Source organism: Castor canadensis, chromosome 1, assembly GCF_047511655.1.
Source record: "Castor canadensis chromosome 1, mCasCan1.hap1v2, whole genome shotgun sequence".
Classification (NCBI taxonomy): Eukaryota; Metazoa; Chordata; class Mammalia; order Rodentia; family Castoridae; genus Castor; species Castor canadensis.
The window spans coordinates 155,596,323-155,615,607 of record NC_133386.1 but is presented as its reverse complement, the minus strand read 5'-3'; the positions used below and the strand labels follow the sequence as shown (position 1 = coordinate 155,615,607).

Below are 19,285 nucleotides of genomic sequence, written 5' to 3'. Positions count from 1 at the left end.
GAGACTAGAAGGGCATCAGGAACCTTGTCAGTTCCAGGATTCGGGGTCATTGCCCACCACTCTCTTCCTGCTCTGCCCTCTGGCCACATGGAGCCTACCTCTTCCAGGAAGGCCTCAAGCCACCTCTCTGCCTGGAGTCCTCTCTCTTACCTCAGGTCTCGCTCAGACACCACCTCAGTCAAGGGTCTTCCCCCATGCTTGTCTCATGCAACAGTCCAGGACTCTGTTTGCACTCTCCTCTATGTGACTTTATAGCTCTTGTTACCACACAGCCCGGTAAGTATCTGCTTTTTATGTGTCTGAATACCCCAGAGTGTGAGTTCCATGAGGGCAGGAATCTGTTCTGTTCCTTGCTGAATTCCCAGGGCCTAGAAATGTCTGGAATGCACTAAAATGTAAACAAATATTTGTGCAAGAAGGGGAGCCAAGGGAAAGGAGGTCCTCATGGCTCTGAGTTGTTCAGTCTCATGGGGAAGCCAGCTGGAGTGGCCCACAGAGCCAGAGCTCAGGAAAGGCCTGGGAGGGGGTCCAGAGGAGGTCCCCACTCTCTGACTAGCAACTGTGAGATGAAGCAGGGGCACAAGAGACCCAGTCTGGTTCCTCAGTCTCAGATGCCCTGGATACCCTGGCTTCATCGTTCTACCTGGCTCAGAAGTCAAGTTGGCTCACTCACCTGGGAACACAGAGGTCAGCTTGGGTGTCCAGATATGTGTCTGGAGGGCAGGTACATCCCTCCACACACTCACCACTGCTGAAGTTGCTGCCACCATCAACCCCACAGGCCTCAGGACTGGCCAGGTCCTGGCAGGTTTGTTCACAAGGGGCCACACAGGGACTATACTCCTTGGTGGCTTCACAGGACAGTGCTGTAGTAGGAAGAAGGACTATGCTTTGTCTCTCTCATCTCCACAACTGTGTAGGAGTGGGGTTATCTCATTATCTGATAATGAGAACTGAGAATCAGAGAAGTTAAGACACTTGCCCAAGGTCACACAACAGGTCAAGGTCAAAGCTGGGATGTGAACCTAGTCTGGTTCCAGAGTCCTACTGCCTCTAACTACACTGGAAGGCAAAACAGCAGGTGAGTTTCTTCTACCCATCTATGTTCAGACAGAAAAACCACTAGCATTTGCTTTTCCCTGAAGGGCATTGCTCTTAGGCAGTGATATGGGGGGGGGGGTTAGAGGTCACCACCCCAATAGCCTAGGACCAACCCCATCCCTCACACATGGACACGTGCACATGCACAGGTGTGTGAATAAACTTCAATGTCTACAACAATTGTGCTCCCTCTTGCAGCCTCTCAGGCCCTTTGTTCCAAGATTCAGGGCTGCCCTCTCCTTTTCTGGTCACTGTCTCACTCCTCAGTGTCAGGGCCAGCAAGTCACTGAGGTTGTCAAGCTCAGTTTTTCTCAGCCTGGGCTGCACATCAAAGCTACCCAGCTGATGCTTGGACCCCACAGCCAGCTGGATGAGTTGTTTCAGTGGATACTGGATGTGGCCCAGATCCACGCATTTTTAAAATCTCCCACAGTGTTCTAATGTGAGCCAAGGTTAAGAACCACCGGCTCTGTCAAATCACCTCTGGAGAAACTCTGATTCAGAGAAGGGCAAGGCCTTATGTGGGCTCACACAGCATGTTAAGTGCAGGGCTGGAGTAGAACTCAGGCCTCCTGACTCCCAGTACTGCGCCTTTTCTATTTATTCTAAATCTTTGCCAAAAGCTTACAGAGCCGTGCCTGTGCAGGGGCTGAGGGTGCAGAGATGAGTAAGACAGACAGCAACATTGCGTGGGGTTGGGAACCTCATAACTATTATGCCACCTGTGTGACAAGGGTCTCAGTGCTCTTTAGAAAGTCCATTCTGCTGCAATGAGAAGGTGGCTCTGACTAAGGTGGTGGCAGTGGAGGTGATGAGAAGTGGTGAATTTGAACTGATGACAAGGGGACATTGGCAGAGATGGAGAACACAGGAGTAAAGCAGGCTGTGAGGCTGGAGGAAGAGTCTGGGGGACAAGCAAACACTCAGGTCTGGAGCCCAGGCTCCTGCAGCCCACCCTTAGGTGTTGCATAGGGGTGGGGCACTTACCACAGGCTGGCAGACGGGCACGGAAGTTGACAGGGAGCCCATGACGCCGGCATAGGTGTGCATAGTGGGCCAGCGTGGCACATAGGCAGGGCTGCCCACAGCGGCAGGCATCCCGCCGGCACTGTTCAAAGTAGGGCACCGGGCTCAGGTATGTGGAGCAGGGCGCAAACAGCTCCCCCATGAGTACGCTGCAGGACTGCAGTGCGTAGGAGGCTGAGGATGGGAAGACAGAGACCAAAGGACATGGAGGGGTGTGGCTTGCCTGGTGCACCAGGCAGGGTTCAGGGGACTGTGCATATATGGACATGCATGGGGGCACGTACAGTAGGAATGTGGGCAGGTACCTCAGTGCACGCTAGCTGGAAATGTGTGCATTTAATAAGTCTGAGTGTGAATAAGCTGGCCGTGATTGTATGTGTTGTGTGTGTGTGTGAGTATACATGCTCGTGTAATGATTCTTCCTCAGGCTAGGCATGAATCTATCTAGTAGAGGGACACACATGAGTGAACATAACCAAACTCTGTCCTCATGGAGCTTACATTCTGGCCAGAAGAGACATTCTGTAAATCATTTCTACAGTAAATTAGAAGGTGAAGAATCTGAGGAGGGAGAGAAAGCTCACAGGGAGCCTGTGACACTGGCATAAGTGTCACTCCTGCCACTATGTAGTGGGCAGGAGAGTGAGCTTTCTCTCCCTCCTTAGATTCTTCACCTTCTAATTTACTATATGTGATGGGGCAGGAGAGGCTATTACAATTTTAACTGGATTGCCAGGAAGACCTCAACAAGAAGGGGTGATATTTGAAAGATTGAAAGAGTGGAGGTGGGAGCTGAGACAAGTGTCTATCTGAGGGAAGAACGTGTGTGTGTGTGTGTGTGTGTGTGTGTGTGGTGGTGGGGGAGCCAAGCAAGCACAAAAGCCTAGGAGGCAAGCAGAACTGGCTGTGTAGGAAGGACAGCAAGGAGGCCAGTGAGGCAGTGGGAGTAGGAGGTAGGATAAGAAGGTGGCAGAAAATGCAGAGTCTTGTGGGCCCACTCTGAGAAATCTGGTCTTGGACTTGAGATGAGGGAGCCAGTATAGGGATGAATGTACATGACAGTGGTAAGACATGAAGCTTCCCATCTCCTGTCCCCTCCTACAGCAACTCTTTTCCTTACCAATCCCATGAATCTGGCCAGCTCTTCATGCCTAGAGTTCCCATCTCAACTGTCTCAAAGCAATCCCACCCACACCCCACTTTTCCATGCTCCCTTCCCTCCACCTCACCAGCTTGCAGGTGCACATCGCAGGGGTCCAGTGGAGAGCCAGGGGTCAGTGGGGAACAGGCAGACAGTGTTTTCCAGGAATTGCCAAAAAGTTGTGGCGTGCTTTCAGGCACACCCACTGGGGACCTGCAACCATGACATGGTATATTCATCCACTTGCCTATGTAGACCCAGGAGCACAGATAGCATCCACCCAGGTAAGCACCCACTAGTGCATTTGCAGACATAGTCATGGACTAACTATAAGCACACACATACTCATCTACTAGTGTAACATGTATAGACCCATGTTCACCGCTTGCACACCCTCCCACACAGACACAGCAGAAATACATGCCAGACATGCAAGTAGTTAAGCTGATCTACACAGCCACATTCAAACCATACAACTATGGATGTACACATGTACACATTACATTACAAGTCCCATAAAACTCAGTATGGGCTTAGGGATGCACACATTCAGCATACACCCTCACTCATCATGTCAGAAGCAAAAGTGGGCATCATGGAGATACCAGCCCTTGCTGGGTTCTGACTTTCTCCTTCTCCCCTTCCTGAAAGCTCCTTAGCTCTCCCTTTGTCTCTCTAGATAGGAAATCATGACACAATAGGCAGTGAAGAGAGAATGGTAGCTCTAGCTTGTCCCTAGACATGACCAGTGCTCGAGAGTCAACAAACTCTGGCATAAGTAGTAAAGTGGAAAGAGACTGCAGTCTTCAGGGAGCCAGGTTTTTGCATGGCATCCACCATGCCACATGCACAGGTGAAAGCAATACTCTCACCTGGAATCCCCATTTAGGAAGAGGATTAGAAGCCCACACACTAAACCAAGGTCTGCCCCCACCATTCTGGCAAGCTACTCTTAACAGCAACCCTAACAGGCAAGACAGTGGAAAGCTACCTATTAAAATGTGCATTCATTGAAAAGCTCTTGGCTTTTACTTGTTTTTTGCAGCAAACCTGAACTCTAATTTCTGGCCAAAGGAAGCCTCCTGGATTTCTTTCTGCATTTCTCATTGCATGGCACTTGAAGGACTGGCTAGAACCTCCAACCTCAAGATGGATCCTTTGTTCAGCTTTCTGGAAGGACTTACTTTTTGTCCTCTCTTGAGTTCTTAAATTGTGACCATTCTCAAAAAAAGAGTCTTTCTCTCAACTCTGTTAGCTTTGCTCCTCATGGGAAACAGCCTTCCTCTGACTATTGGGAGGCTCACACGGTACAAGTTTAAAAGCATTCAAGTACCAGGTAGAAAGGCATATGGGTTATAGTGGCTTGCTGGGACAAAAACTGAGAATGTTGAGTGTCTGGTTCACTGGAGGCTTACATTCTCCTAATGTTGTTCACAGTCAATTAAAACAAACAAAGCTCTGAGCCAAAGCAAACCAACTTTAAGAGGTCCCCTATTTTAAGACCTCTCTATAGAATAGTATTTTTCAAGGTGTGGTCCATAGACCTCATGTACTAGGACAGCCATGGTGATTATCAAAACTGAGATTCTTGGGCTCTACCTTCTGTCAGATTCTGGATGAGTGGGGCCCAGGAATCAGTACTTAAACAAGCTCACCAAGTAATTGTTCTGCACATTGAAGACTGTGAACCAATGCTTTAAAGAAACAGTCTTCAGTTTGAACGCAGAGGAATAAGTAATTAATAGTGCATGTCAGGTACAGTGGAAGCCCATAAGAGACACACTTTCAGGCAGTGACTCTAGATACTTGGCCCTAAAGGGCACATGTCCTCCTCTCCTTCTGGTTCCAGGGCAGGAGCACGTACAGGAAGTCATCCTGTGTGTTGCCATTGAAGGTGCCACAGAGGCCCACGGTGTCCTCCACCCATCGCTGGTCCACCTGCAGGTAGAGCTGCAACCCTTCCCGGTCATACAGCACACGTACACCCACATTGGTCCTCACCCTCAGGAACACAGAGGATAGCCTCCGAATCTCAAAGGCATCTGGCATGAAATAAGAAATGGGATGTAGGGAGTTGGTACAACCCAACCAATCACCACCACCTGTCTGGCCCACTCTCACATCCACACTCAGCTCAGGCTTCACTCTCAGTGAGGTCCTGCCATTGGGTTGGTTTTTGCAGCCTTCAGAGAATCCTACTTAATGATGAAATCAGGACCCAGGGATAACCTACCAGGCTGCTGGGGCTAAGAAAGTTCTTTCACCATCAGGTACTAACAATTACAGCTTTACTCTCCCCAAAGAGCTGGTATGTTTCCTCTTGCAGCCCAGGACAATTCTGTAACCACCCACTCTTTCCACAATGCTTGCAATACAATTATAGATTTGATGTAGCACATTTAACCTTTAGATTCAACTGTAACAAGTTTTACATATTTTATGGTTTGCGTTTCTGTGGTTCCTTCACTCAGTGCATCTCCACTCTTTTCAGTCTTGAGTAACTTTTCTTTTTTGGTCTTCCTTTCTTCTTTCTTCCCTCCTTCCTCCCTCCTTTCTTCCTTTTGTGCTGTACATATTAATAGTTTTGCCTTTTCTGTTAAATGTGTTTCCTATGGACTATCCATAAGTCCCTGATGGAATCAGGAATCAGGTACAATAATAAACTGAGTATAGGGACGGGAAAAAGCCTTATGCATGTTCTAATATCACAAGAAAAAACATCATACTGTTATAAAGATCATTGTCCTGTTGGGGCAGGGACAAAGACACATTTTATGAGTTCACATTCCTGTAACCAAAGTATTCCCTAGCTTGACCCACCACCCACTAGAATGTGAGGTCCTTGCCATATGGCAGTTCCTTTGGCCAGAGGAGCCTGGGAAAAGATGCCTAAACAGCCAACTCCTAAATAACACACTTGGCCATCCAGAGCCATACCATCTGTGTAGGGTGGGATGATCTTGTACTGGTCAAACAGAAGGATGTCTCCCGCCTGGGTTAGGGTCACCTGCCTCCGAGGGTCCTGGTGCAGAATCACTGATACTGACTGGATACAGGCTCCATCCTGGTTCTGGAGAAAAAGAAGGGCCAGCAGGGCAGAATTGATTTATCTGTCTTGCTGTCCCCAACAAAGACTTCCAGGGACAGGGACACAGCACAGTTTGAGGAGGAGGCTCTTCAAAGTGAGACAGATATCCCAAAGGATATCAGGGGTCATCTAACCAAATGCCCTTATCTGGAGAATGATCAGACAGACTGGAGAAGGTTAGTGGCAGAGCTAGGATAACACTAATAAAAACAATAGTCAACTCTCATTTTGTCTAAAGACACTGAGCAGAGGATGGAACACAGATGGCTGAGTCAAGCCTTGGAAATACTGGCTTCCCCACCTGACTGTAACACGGAACTTTGATTTATCCTTCTTTGGGAGTTTATATAGCTCTTTTCATGTGGCACATGTGGCACATGCACTGCATTAACGGACAAGAAGTGTACTAACATTCTCTGACCTCAGGTCCTCCAGCTCTGAAATGGCTAGTACGTTTTGTACCCATTCGTACCACCCTTCTGCAGGATGACATCCATACAATCATTCATTTAAACATTTCCTGAGAGCCCACCACCTGCCAAGTTTTGTAGATAAGTGATGAACAAGACAGATATAGTCCTTGTCCTCAAAGACATTACATATTCATTGGGACACAGACATTAAATAAGTAATTATAAAATTGACTAATGATAATTATGATTAGAACAGCAGACAGGGGTAGGGTGCTAAAAAGCACATGAAGGAACCAGACTTTGTCTGCAGAGGTAGGAAAGGCCATCCTAGAAAATGATAATAGTAATAATGTAAAATAATCACAACAATAATACAAGCCTTAGCATGACTGTATTATTGTGATAATAGATAACAGCTCATTTTCATGTGGAGTTTACTATGTTCCGTCACTGTTCCAATCTCTCTATCTATATTCATTCAAACCCCACAGTGATCTGATCAAGCAAGTACTACTGGAAACACAATTTTGCAGATCAGAAAACTGAAGCACAAAAAACTAACAATTGAGCTGAGATCTGCAGGATAAATACTTGTTAGCTGGGCAAAGAAAAGAGGAGGAGGGAGAAATCCAGACCAAGGGACAGCCTATACAAAAGCCCCAATGCCAAAAGGTGTTTAGTGCATTTAAGGACAAAAAGAAGACAAGAGGGACCAAAATACATTGGACAAAGTGCTTTAAGATAAGGTTCAAGAGGTAGGCATGAAACAGATGGTAGGGAGCAACCTCTCTCTGGGACACTGGGAAGAAGTTAAGCATTGTTAGAACACTATTAAATAGTATTAAAGCACTGTTGTTGATAAGCCTTTGTTGTAAGCACCCTTCTGAAAGGTTATATTTTTTCTTTAAATGTGCTGAGACATTTGGAGTTGGGGAAACTTAATTCCCTCATTGAAAGATGCTAGCCCTTCTCTGGGGCCCTACTTCCTTAGCAAAAGACTGCCAACCAGGCAGCAGGACTCCCCTCAAGCACCCAAAGCACAACTCTAGCTCCAAAATGCATTGTCCCAGCCAGCAGCTGGTAAATTGGCTCAACAGACCTATCGCCACACGGTTACTTCCACCCAGGCCAGCCAGAGGGCACTTTGGTCCAACAGAAGACCTGTTATTGGTGCAAACACAATCTTTCATTTGCATAATGGGCTATACCATGATTAGTGCAAACATGAGGGGACTGCTGTGATTGGTTCAGACACCTTTGTTCCTCTCCCCTCCTTTCTGGCTATATAAGTAAGAGGCTGCTTAACTTACTGTGTAAGCAGCTGGGAGACACCTTCCTTGCTGTCCCTTTGATATTATAACATCAATAAAGTCTTTCTCTCAAGTGGTCTCGCCCACATTTACTGAGCTGGTAACATGAAGAAGAGAGCGAGTAGCAGTGGCAAGGAGGAAGCTGCCCTGGCAGCAGGACATCAGTAAAGCCACAAGTTGAGTGACCCAAGCAAAACTGACCACAGAGGCAGGGGGAGGCAGTGACTAGCAGCAGAGAATATCAGTGGGAAATGTAGAAAGTAAAACTGACAGCAGCTGATTAGAATTGGCTGGTGGAGAGCACAGCAGGACCAGGCTGCAACACTTAAGGTCCCAAATCTATGTTGCCACACTAGTTGTTGGGGCCTGAGCCCCGAGGCCCAAATGCTGTGCTCCCACCTTAGCTGTAAGGTGCCTGAGACCCAAGCCCTGGGCTGCCACTCTAGCTGTCAAAGGTCCAGGACTGACTGCTGTTGCCTACTATCATCTACTTCACTGCCTCCAAATACCCACATGGGCTCCAGAATAACTGGAAGAGCTCCTCTGCATCTATCCATGATTTCTATCAGGATGGAGCAAAATAAGTCCAGCCATCTGGTTTGTATTAGCAGAGGCCAGCTTAGGCAAAACCTTGCAACAGAAAAACAGAACAAGTATAACAGGAGTGACACAATCAAATACAGTGAAATGTGGAAATGATCAGGACTTGAAACTTTTCAAAAGACACTGTTCAAAAAGCTGCAACCATCTTTTCAAGTTCCTGCTCAAGAGGACAGAATTTCTTAAAACAACTCAACGTCATAGTGTCTAAAACATCATCCTCATTGTTCAGACCACTCATCCTCTGGCCTCCTCTGCAAATGTCCATGGTACAAGAAGAAAGTCCATACCCTTTAGTCAAAGTATCTGATTCAAGACCTGATGTCACCAAAAGCCATGAGAACTTAAGGAAGTCACTTAATTTCTGCAGATATATTATTGCACAGATGCAACGATATTTGATTGGTCACACCTGGCTGGGTGTGTTTTTTTAAATGCATATAATACTTGGGAAGTTACATTTATTGTTCTCCACAGAGCTTTATGGCATAAACGGTAAACACCACTGCATGCAAAATTTTAAGAATCATATAGATGTAGGAGGTTGGGACAAGGATGAAAGCAGACCATGTCAAAAGAATCGAACTGTATAATAAATAGATGGAATGACCTCACTGAAGGAAGTGGGAGGGAAGATGTTAACCTAAGTAACTTTGGAAATAAGCTTGTAAGACTAAAGGCAAAAAGGAACTGTGTCTAAGCACTGTACTCTAGTTGATAAAGTAATTTACCATGGAAACACAGGTTTATCATTCTGATACTCCTATACACATGTACTGGAATTGAACAAATAAGTGATGCATGATGAAGACAGGTTTTTCACTGTTGACGTGATCATTTACTGATAAGCAAGGAGAAAAGGTTAGAATGAGCCATGTTTAGAAATGGAATGTCAGTATAAACTCATGTTTGGTACATACAAATACAGATATTTATATAGAAAAGTACTTAGAGCTATGGGTGCAAAGTTATACATGGGTTATACCTCTCTCTCAGCTGAGAGGGCCTAAAAGAAATGATACCCCAGTGGCAATGAATATATATAGTGTCCACATACTGGTTTCTAAAACCATTCTTCAATAAAAAGGAATCAGGAGAGCCTGGTAATATTTTTGGAGGAATGGATAATATTAGAGATGGGTCAGAAAATACACAGGATAAGTCAGTCACATTTTGTAGGGCTAGAAAGTGAAAAAGTGCACAGGCACACAAACCACACACGCGCACACACACACACATACAACGATGGGAGGGTATGTCAAAGGGACAAAGATGCCAACTGAAAAATTTCCCAGTGGCCACAGTTGAAACATTTCAGTAACAGAATAAAGAAGCGGATTGACTGGAGTTGTAGCTTAAGTGATAGACCACTTACCTAATAAGCTAGAGGCCATGAGTTCAAATCCCAGTATCACCAAAAAAAAGAGTAGAGTAATGGATTATAACACAAAGTATGAAATAAATATCCACAAACCTATGCTAATATAAATAACAGAATAAGCAAATGAGGGAGAAGAAACAACTCTCCATGCTGAAAAATTCAAAAAAAAAATTGTGCAGATTTTCTGTCTTTAAGGAGAGGAGCTTAACTCCCCACTCTAAGCGTGAGGTGCACATGGTGGCTTCCTTCGAAAGACAGAAGGGGGAATCACGTCACAGTTCAGAAACTAACAAACACTACCTCAGAAAAATGATCGAATTCAATGTCAACAGTGATAAACCATGTTGCAGTATTTGTCTTTGACAAGATTGATGAAAATGGCACTTAACCTCTGTGACCTTCCTCCCAAAATCTATAACCCTGCTTTAGCCTTGAGACAAAACATCAGGTAAGTTCCAATAGAGACGTCTACAAAATACCTAACTATTTTTCCGCAAAACCTTTAAGGTCATCATAAACAAAGAAAGTCTGAGAAACCATAACAGCCAAAAAGAGCCTGTGGGTACATGGTGACTACATGTAATGCAGTATTCTGGATGAGATCCTGAAACAAAAAATGATATTGGGTTAAAACTAATGAAATCTGAATAAGCTATGGACTTTAGCTAGTGACAGTGCATCTTTGTTGGTTCATTATTTGTAACAAATGTACCATACTATTGCAAGGTGTTAATAAAGGAAACTGAGTGTAGGATATATGGGAACCATGTCTTATCTTTGCAATATTTCTGTAAAGCTAAAGCTGTTTTGTATTTTAAAAGTCTACTTTAAAAACACATTGAAGACCATAAACACACCATGCTTCTAGGGTGGATGTATCAAGATGCTATGACAACATCCAACCTTGAGTCAGGCTCAGCTCTGCTTCCTGCTGACTATGGATTTTCAGGACTGCCCCAAGCCTCTGAAGACATATCCCACTAAATTGAGAATGGGAATAATAATTACTACTACATATATGACATGTTGTACATAAAAGTATTAGCCAGAGTTCAAAGCGCTGTGCAAATAGTTCACCACCACCATCACCATCACAATCATCATCACCACCATCTCTGTTAATGTGCCCAGTCCCCAACCCATCATGGTCACACAAGATTAAAGTCACAGCTTCAATATTGACTTTTTTTGCTTTTCTGCTCCCACCATCTTATCAGACATAGTCAGTTGTCAAGCCCTTCTTCATTGATTTTCTCATAAGATCTGAACAGCTCTTGAAATATCCTTCCTCAAAATCCCTATATTTGCCTTTCCAAGACCACTCTTTAGGTCTCTTAGCTCAAATGTCACCTCTGCCACAAGGGTTTTCCCTTTTCCTTTCTGCTGACATTCAGAACTATTTCTTCCTCCACCCTACTCCCCTTCCATGGCTTTGATCATGTATCTCATCCTGAAGCAACCTGAAGATACAAGTGACAGTGAGCTCTGGATGGTAGGGTCAAGGTCTGACCCATCTGTGTAGCCCTTACCGTGACTACACAGAGCTGGCATGGGCTGGTCCTCCACTGGTTCATCATGTGGATAAAATAACAATGAGGAACTCATTTCTGCACATGGCAGAAAGAACCTGCAATCCAGAGGCTCTGTCCAGCAATGAGGTGGATCACCTTAGGCCAAGGCTGTCCCAGCAGCTTATCAGGAAAATGGCAATAGGGGGCTGAATAAGGGACCCCTCAGGTGCTCTAAGACTCAAGCTGCATGAGTGGGAGGAGGAGCCAGCTATGCTGCATTTGTCTGCCTTTCCTCTCTCTTGTCACCCTCAGGATGCGTTGGGAGTGATCCCACCTTTGAAGACAAGTGGTCTCCTTTACAGAGGGCAGCTAAGGGCAGGCTAGGGAATTTTCTGTAAAAAGAAGGGAAGGGTCACTCAGGCCAAAACAGAAAGAAAGTCAGGCCTTCACATCATGATAGCCCAGTCTGTGCCCTCACATGTAAAGTTGGCCATTTTGCCAGTTATGTCCACAGGTGGCTGACAGAGCTCAGGTGACACATTCTCCAGGAAGCCTTCTCTGATCCACTCTACCTACCCCTGACACCCAATGCCCAGATAAAACAAAAACAATGAAAAAGTCCTCCATGGAGACCCACCTGTCTTCTCCATGTTCTTATAGCTGCTTTGACAAAGGTTATGGGTTCACTTGCCTGCCTCTCCCACCAGGCTGTAAGGCCCAGGAGGGCAGATCAGTGTCTAATTCATCCCAGTCTCCAAGACCCAGCACAGCTCTGGCACCAATAGATGGTCAGTATTTGCTGATTGAATGAATGAATGACCCTTACAGAGATTATGGAAGGTACAAGCCAAGGAAACACAAAGAGGAAGTAGAATTAGACCCATTGTAGAGATTTCTTTAAAACACTGAGGTCCAGGGAAGGGAAGTGACTTTCAGCCAGTAGAGAGGTTGGGGCCAGAACCCAGTCTCCCGACCTAGCTCTGTTCAGAGAAAAGAGATAGCATACAACTGGGTTGTGGAAAACCCTAGGCCCTGCCCTAAATCCTAATCCCTTCAGGGAGGAGGAGGGTGAGACCTGGATGTCCCAGCCTTACCAGACCACATGGGGCATTCTGCAGTGTCACTGTGAAGGTGCCTGAGGAGCGGCTCTTGGCTAGGATGTACTGACATGTGGCAGGGAACGTGTACCGGCGGCCATCAAAGGTCGTGAAGTGGATGTCACCAGTCACCGAGCATTCAGCTGAGGGACAGAGAACAGCTACTGACCCATCATGGAAGCTATTCACTGGGGACTGTCTGCACCCTGCAGACCTAAACCTGTGTAGGACACAGCCCTCTGTCCTCTGGAATCTGCAAAGTAGGAAGTCTTCTATCTGAGAGCCTTGGTCAGGGGCAGATATAGGCCTCCCCAGAGACTAATCTGAAGGCAGACACAGCCATACCTGGGGCTCTTTTGAGGGGTGACCAGACCCTAAGCTTGGGGCAAGTTTTAGTCTAAGTCCCCCATCCTCAGGAAGGGCCTTAGATATACAGGACCCCATGTAAAGCCCCTCCTTACAGGGCCTGGAACAAACCCTTAGTCAGGCAAAGAAGCTCTGAGGAAACACAGGGGAGCAGGCTTAGGCAAGGGAACTGAGTGCTCCCCAGCAGACCTGGCCCCATAGCATCCCTATAAAGACCAGTAGAAGGTAGCAGAGTCCAAGGTGAGGGTCAGACATACCTGGGCAGACAGCTGTGCTGCACACCCACTTGCCCGCAGTACAGGTGCTGGAATACAGAGCCCAAAGGAGCAAGGATCAGCTCTCTAGGCATAGGCTACATGCTTTCGACTGCAGGGCCCACAGAGGTCCTGACCCAACTCCAATCTCTAAAACGGTGGTAGAGATTCCCTCCCTTCAGCCCCCGTGGATCTAATGAGATCCTTTGAGACTCAGAGAAGCTAAGTGAGTGCTCCATGTCATCAGGGCTCCCAGACCCAAGATGGGCAGCCTTGACAGAGCCCCAGGCACTGAGGACCCCACCCTCGGGGCCATGGACACAGACCAGGCATTGCAGTCTTCCTTCACCACAGAGCCAGGTGGGTATGGGATCCCGTGGAACTCACAGGGACATTCAGCTGGTGCCACACAGCCCCCATCCTCAAAGATTAGCCCTAGGGTGACAGCAAAGGCCCACTTAACTCACATGTCTGATCTCTGAACCAGATTCTGACCCGCAAAAGGCATCTTAACTCTCCACCTAGCCAAGTGATGTATACACCATGAAAACTGCATAAAGTAACCGTACCTGGACAAATGTTTAAACAAAGATGTGTATTTACATGAATGAATGACTTGTCCTCATCTACACCCCTTACAAAGCTCTCAAGAAACTAGTTCCACCCCCACCCTCACGTTCCTTAAGCCATTCATTCATTTACATATCAGTTTCTTGCTCCTTCCTTCATTCATTCCACAAACAACCATCCTCTGAGCCACTGTTTCATGCTTATCTGTACCAAGCCAGGAAGAGGCTACCAGGCACCCATTCCTACCCCTTGCATACCATTGGGACAGTAGCAGCCGTCTACACAGGCAATCTCGCTATCTACACAGGACGTCCGGGACTGGCAGGAGGCTGGGCAGCAGGCGATGCACTCATTGTAGGTAAAGGCCTTCTCTTTGCAGTGCACAGCTTGGAAGGGAGGGAGCCTGTGGTCTGTGCTCTGTCAAGCCCCACTCTTACCCATGCCCTAAAATGGGGTGGGAAGGCCTTCGTGTGCCTGATCTCCTAGTACCAGAGATAGCACTGGGTGCCCAAATTGGTGAGGGCTTGGGAGCCTGTGAGGACCACCTTCATGTTATTCTGTGGTCCCAGCCAGTCCCAGTCCCTCTCACTCTGAGCCTCAGTTTTCCCATCTGTTACATGCAGATGGAACCTAAGGCTTAAAGCTGTGACAAATGTGGTTTTGAGTGGTACAGAACACTGAGCCAAGGACTGAAGATGCCACCCAGAGCCCCCATCAGAACTTGTCTGAAGCTCTCCATGCCAACCACCAGGCTACACCTACTGCATTGTTGGAGCTGGGTCCTCCAGCCCTGCAGGGGCCGCCCAGCCTGTGCGCATGCCCGCGCATACTCTGCAAGTGCTCGGCACCAGGTGGCTTCATCACCTCCTGATCTGTATAAGGAAACTGAGGGTCACATGGGAACAAGGTCCAACCTGCCGCCAGTCCCCCAGCATCTTGTAGAGACTGCCAGGGCTTTGGGGGCACCTGCTCTCCTTCAGTTGGGAAAGGGAGTTGGGAAAACATCTAGGTACACAGATCCCTAGACTCAAGTCAGGAAACCTGGATTCCAGTCCCATCATAGCTGGTCTCTTGCTGTGTGAGTCAGGCCCCATTCAAGGCCTCAGTTACATCTCCCACCTATGTAGATAACAATTACAGAGCTTTGGGAAGGAATTGTCAGTTCCTGGGATTATTAGGCTCAGTGGTCCATGCTGAGCCCTCACACCAATTCTGGGAGGGGTTCCCCACAATCCAACACTACCCAATGCCTGACTTTCCACTTACTGGCAGAGGTCACTGGTACAGCTGGCCGAGAAGGGCAGAGGGCTGACATAGGCATGGCAGGCATCAAAGGGGGTCCGCAGCAGTGCTTCACACCGCTCATACACACCCTAGGTGGGGCAGAGGCCAAGAGCTGGGGATGTGGGGCTGGCAGCAACATGCACAGCTTTCTGACTTCACCAGCCCCACAGGGAACCCCAACTTGGGCTGGAAGAAGAGAGGTAGAGAAGAAGAGGGGGGCCATGGGTACCAGCTGCTCTAGGCCCTTGCTGCCAATAGCTTTCAAGAATTGGACAGAAAGCCAACTGCAGCCAGGCAGTTGAACACTCTCCAGGGCTCAGACCTGCATGCTTCCTGGGGTCTGCTGCAGGCATGGTGGGCGAGGCAGGGAAGAAGTTATAAGCCCTGGAGAGTAGTTGGGCGTCTGCTCCTGCCAGCTGTGCACAAATTCAGCCACATCATCAGTCGACTTCCCTGTAGGAGAGAACTAATACAGTCATGAAGGGGTCTGGGCAGGAGGAACGGAGGGCTCTGAGTGAAGGGATGGGTAAGCTGTTTAGAAGACTCCAGCCTCTTGAGTTCCCAACAAGAAAAGCTGTTTGGTTGTGATCATCAGTAATGCTCAAGAACCTACAGTAGCTCCCTACTGCTCCAAACTCAGAGGTGGCAACACCATGAAATCAAGAGAGGACTGGTGTGTGAGCCCAAACAAATCCCTGCACCTCTCTGAGCCTCACGGTCCCCATGTGCAGAGGAGGAAATAATCCCCAGTGTGATTACTGCAAGAACTGCTTGAGAAAATGCAGTAAAGTGATTGGTACTGTGAATGCTCAAAAGATGCCTCTTCCCTTCTTTCAGACACAGCCACCGTGACCTGGCCCTGAGTTTGTCACTTTTACTTCCTATCACTCCTCCATAGATATCTTCAACTCCAGTGGGGCCCTTTCTCTTCCTGGTGGTCTCCTCTTCCTCCTCCTGCCACTTTGTGGGGTTGATCCCATCTGACAAAATACTCATTTGATCTGCACACAGCTCTGGTTGGAATTCTCATTATGATTTTTAAAATGAGGTAACTGGGGTCCAGAGTACCTGAGAAACTGTATGATCCAAGGCCATACAGTTTTAAAGCAACCCCTGGTATCCCACTGGTTTTTCATGCATGACCATGACCCCAGAGCTCTGACCCAAGTTCCAAGTTCCCTCCCTTTCCTCCCAGTCTGACCTGGTCCTCACCCCCACCAGAGGCCACCCTCCCTGTGCCTTACCATAGCTGGTCACCAGGTCATCCTGAGGGTCAGCATTGTTGTTACCACATAGCCCATGGGTCCAACCCAGGAACTCTGGGCTCATTTTGATGTAGACAGCTGAGACACCATCCCAAGCCAGTGTGAAAGCTGATCGATGGTGCACAATGACATAGCTGGCAAGTTGCTGCAGGTGCACAGCCCCCATCACATGTGGCAGTTGGACCCTGAAGGGCACAATCCAGAGCTTCAGGGTGTCCACACCACCTCCATGACCCCATCCCTTCACCAAAGGGATTCCCTACCCGGTCATCTGAGAGCCCCATATTCCCTCCCCCTGAATTTCCAAGTGCCTGGAAGTGCACCAGTGGAAAGGGATTCTTTTATCTTTTGAAAGTTTTTAAAATTGCAATTTCTCTGGCAGAGAAAAATCTCAGAGTGACTAAATTTTCCAGCTCTTTTATCCAAGACAGAAGAGAGGATATAAGCAGACTTTTACTTTATTTTTTTGGTGAGAAGGGAAGCCAAGAAAGGGAAAATAAAATGGAGGATAAAAAAAGACGTGGAGCTCCAGCACCAAGTTCCCAGTTTCACTAGTACACAGACTCCTAGCTAATCTGGAATTCAGCAATTTTCACTGAAGTGACAATCAGAAAAAGAAACAAAAGTAGTGTCTAATCAAATTCCAGCCCTTAATTTATAGGAGAAGCCCTTGGACTTCAATCTTACTCTCAGCCCCAGAAAACTTGGTACCCAGCTTCCAGATCTGAAGCAAGAGTTAAGGACAGACATCAGTCATTGCAGGAAGAGCTCCTCCAGCAGTGGTTCCTGAAGTGACAATAGACAGTGAGGGAAGGAGAGAACAGTGAGGAAGAGATGTAAGAAAGATTTCAGAGAGGGCCACACTCTGGGGCCATTTAGTGTGGGACAAAGAGAAAAGGGTGCACAGTGTCTCTCTGAGGACATAGGAACTGCATGTGATCCATTATCCATTTAGGAAGATTTGTGTCAAATTGTAAAGATAAAAAAATTAAGCATGTTTACAGTTATAAACTCTCAATTCTCTGGAAAGTTCTTCTATTTTCCTAAGAACTTTCTGTCTAGAAGCCCACAGGGTCTGAGAGTTCCAGAGAATCAGGAGAGATGCATCCTCTGGCAACCTCACTGACTACAAGTCAGCTGACCTGACAATGTGCTTCTGTGGACTTTCTGGTGGAAAATATTGTTTGTCCCCAGAAACAATTTTTTAGGCTTGACAAGGGTGGATGTCTGCTGCCTAGCGTTGGGGGGGACAGCTGAGGCTACAAGGGTCATAATTACCTCACACCTCCATAGGTGACTTCCTTGGTCAGACGGACTTCCTGCTCGCCCACAAGAAACAGGCTGACAGACCTCGAGCACGTGTAGGGGGCAGAGCCGCACTGGGGGTCATTGTGCACCTAATTGGGGGATTGCAGGTTCAGGGGCAGTTTGCAGCTCCTGTCATATGACCTTCTGTTCATTGTTGACCTTCTGCTAATGTGGAATGATTGCTTGACTCATGTGTGCTGAATGCCTTTTTTCTGTGACCTCTCCCAACCCCCACAGCACAACCAAGAGATTGGAGCTGATGGTATGTATTTTAGAGAGAATGCAACTGATATGCAGAGAGAAGAGACTAAGGCCACATGCACATACAACTAGGAAATAGCATAGCCATGTTTCTGATCCAGGTCTGGAAGCTCAGGTTCCAGAGCTTTTTCCTGACCATTGTGCTGTCTCCATGCTTCTGGACTGGTTTATTTATCTTTCCCAGGTTATCCCATCAGATTGCAGGCCAGTGTATGCACTCACACCATCTAACACTCCCACAGAACACAAATGTGCACACCCATACATCTTCCCATATATACTCATAGAACACTTTCAGTGCACACACTAGATACACTCCATTCCCACCAGTTCCCTGACAGGCAGGAACTATCTTCCCTTGCATGCAAGTCCCTCCTGTGCTACTTATTACATACACATCTTCTCTGCCCTCTGCTTCAGACAGAACCCATACTTCAAGACCATAGAAACAGAGGGTAAGGCAGGGATCCCAGAGTTCAGGGAAAAGGCTTGCAAATGTATTCCTGCCCTGTGTGGAAACCCTTCCTAGGAATCAGCCTTCTACTAGATTACTGTTAAGTGTGGTTAAGCGGGTAGAAGTGACTTCAACTGAAAGAAAGACCTGCTAAAGTCACCCATGGTCTAATTAAATGTTTTCAAGCATTTTTGGTCATGACTTCCAGAAATAAACATATAAACAATGTTTTTTTTTAAATCCTAATATTAATGCAGATTAGTTATATATAATATAATCTTTCTCTTTTTTAATCTTTCTCTTTTTTAATGCTGAGTGTGACTCATTAAGTTGATTTTATAACTCATTATTGTGTGGCATTCCATTAGTCTAAGTAATTAAAAACATATCCATTGTGAAATTACCTAGTCTGATGTGTGATATTCCTTAGTCTATCCAGGGAATGACCTCCAGGGCAGTCTTATGATAGGGTGACACTGAGCACTGGCTCTCCCTAAACCTTAATCCTTGGCTGTAACTCAGTACTGACTAGGTACCCTCTGGCACAGCTGGTTCCCCAATAGGTGGACCCAGAGAGGAGCTTGGGAGGTCAGGAAATCCATGATAGCTCCTTAGAGAAGGCAGTTCTAAATTAAGTTACTCAGAACCTCTATCATCTCCTCTGAGGCACCATGTTCTTTCTTATCTCTGGCCCTTAGCATCCCTTGCCTAGGATGCCTATTCTCATGTGTACCCCCACTGTTGTTTCTATTTACTTGACTAATTCCAATTCTTTCTTTAGAGCCAAACTTAAATACCACTCCTACAAGAAGCCTTCCCCAATCATCACCCTTCCCAACATATAAGATTAGTTTC

The 19,285-nt window shown here is 46.8% G+C and overlaps 1 protein-coding gene across 1 annotated transcript in view; it reads right to left on the bottom strand.

Annotated features, from left to right (window-relative positions):
• Otog (otogelin) overlaps window positions 1–19,285 on the bottom strand; it is a 78,086-nt gene that overhangs the window by 52,185 nt on the left and 6,616 nt on the right. Inside the window, exons 7-20 of the mRNA XM_020170158.2 lie at window positions 17,686–17,804; window positions 16,387–16,592; window positions 15,465–15,595; window positions 15,125–15,231; window positions 14,621–14,730; window positions 14,116–14,244; window positions 13,615–13,723; window positions 13,292–13,338; window positions 12,666–12,811; window positions 6,206–6,338; window positions 5,133–5,310; window positions 3,357–3,481; window positions 2,089–2,301; window positions 674–866 (exon numbers count right to left, since the gene is read on the bottom strand). Of these exons, the coding sequence (XP_020025747.2) occupies window positions 674–866; window positions 2,089–2,301; window positions 3,357–3,481; window positions 5,133–5,310; window positions 6,206–6,338; window positions 12,666–12,811; window positions 13,292–13,338; window positions 13,615–13,723; window positions 14,116–14,244; window positions 14,621–14,730; window positions 15,125–15,231; window positions 15,465–15,595; window positions 16,387–16,592; window positions 17,686–17,804 (1,946 nt within the window). The remainder of the gene's footprint in view (window positions 1–673; window positions 867–2,088; window positions 2,302–3,356; window positions 3,482–5,132; window positions 5,311–6,205; window positions 6,339–12,665; window positions 12,812–13,291; window positions 13,339–13,614; window positions 13,724–14,115; window positions 14,245–14,620; window positions 14,731–15,124; window positions 15,232–15,464; window positions 15,596–16,386; window positions 16,593–17,685; window positions 17,805–19,285) is intronic.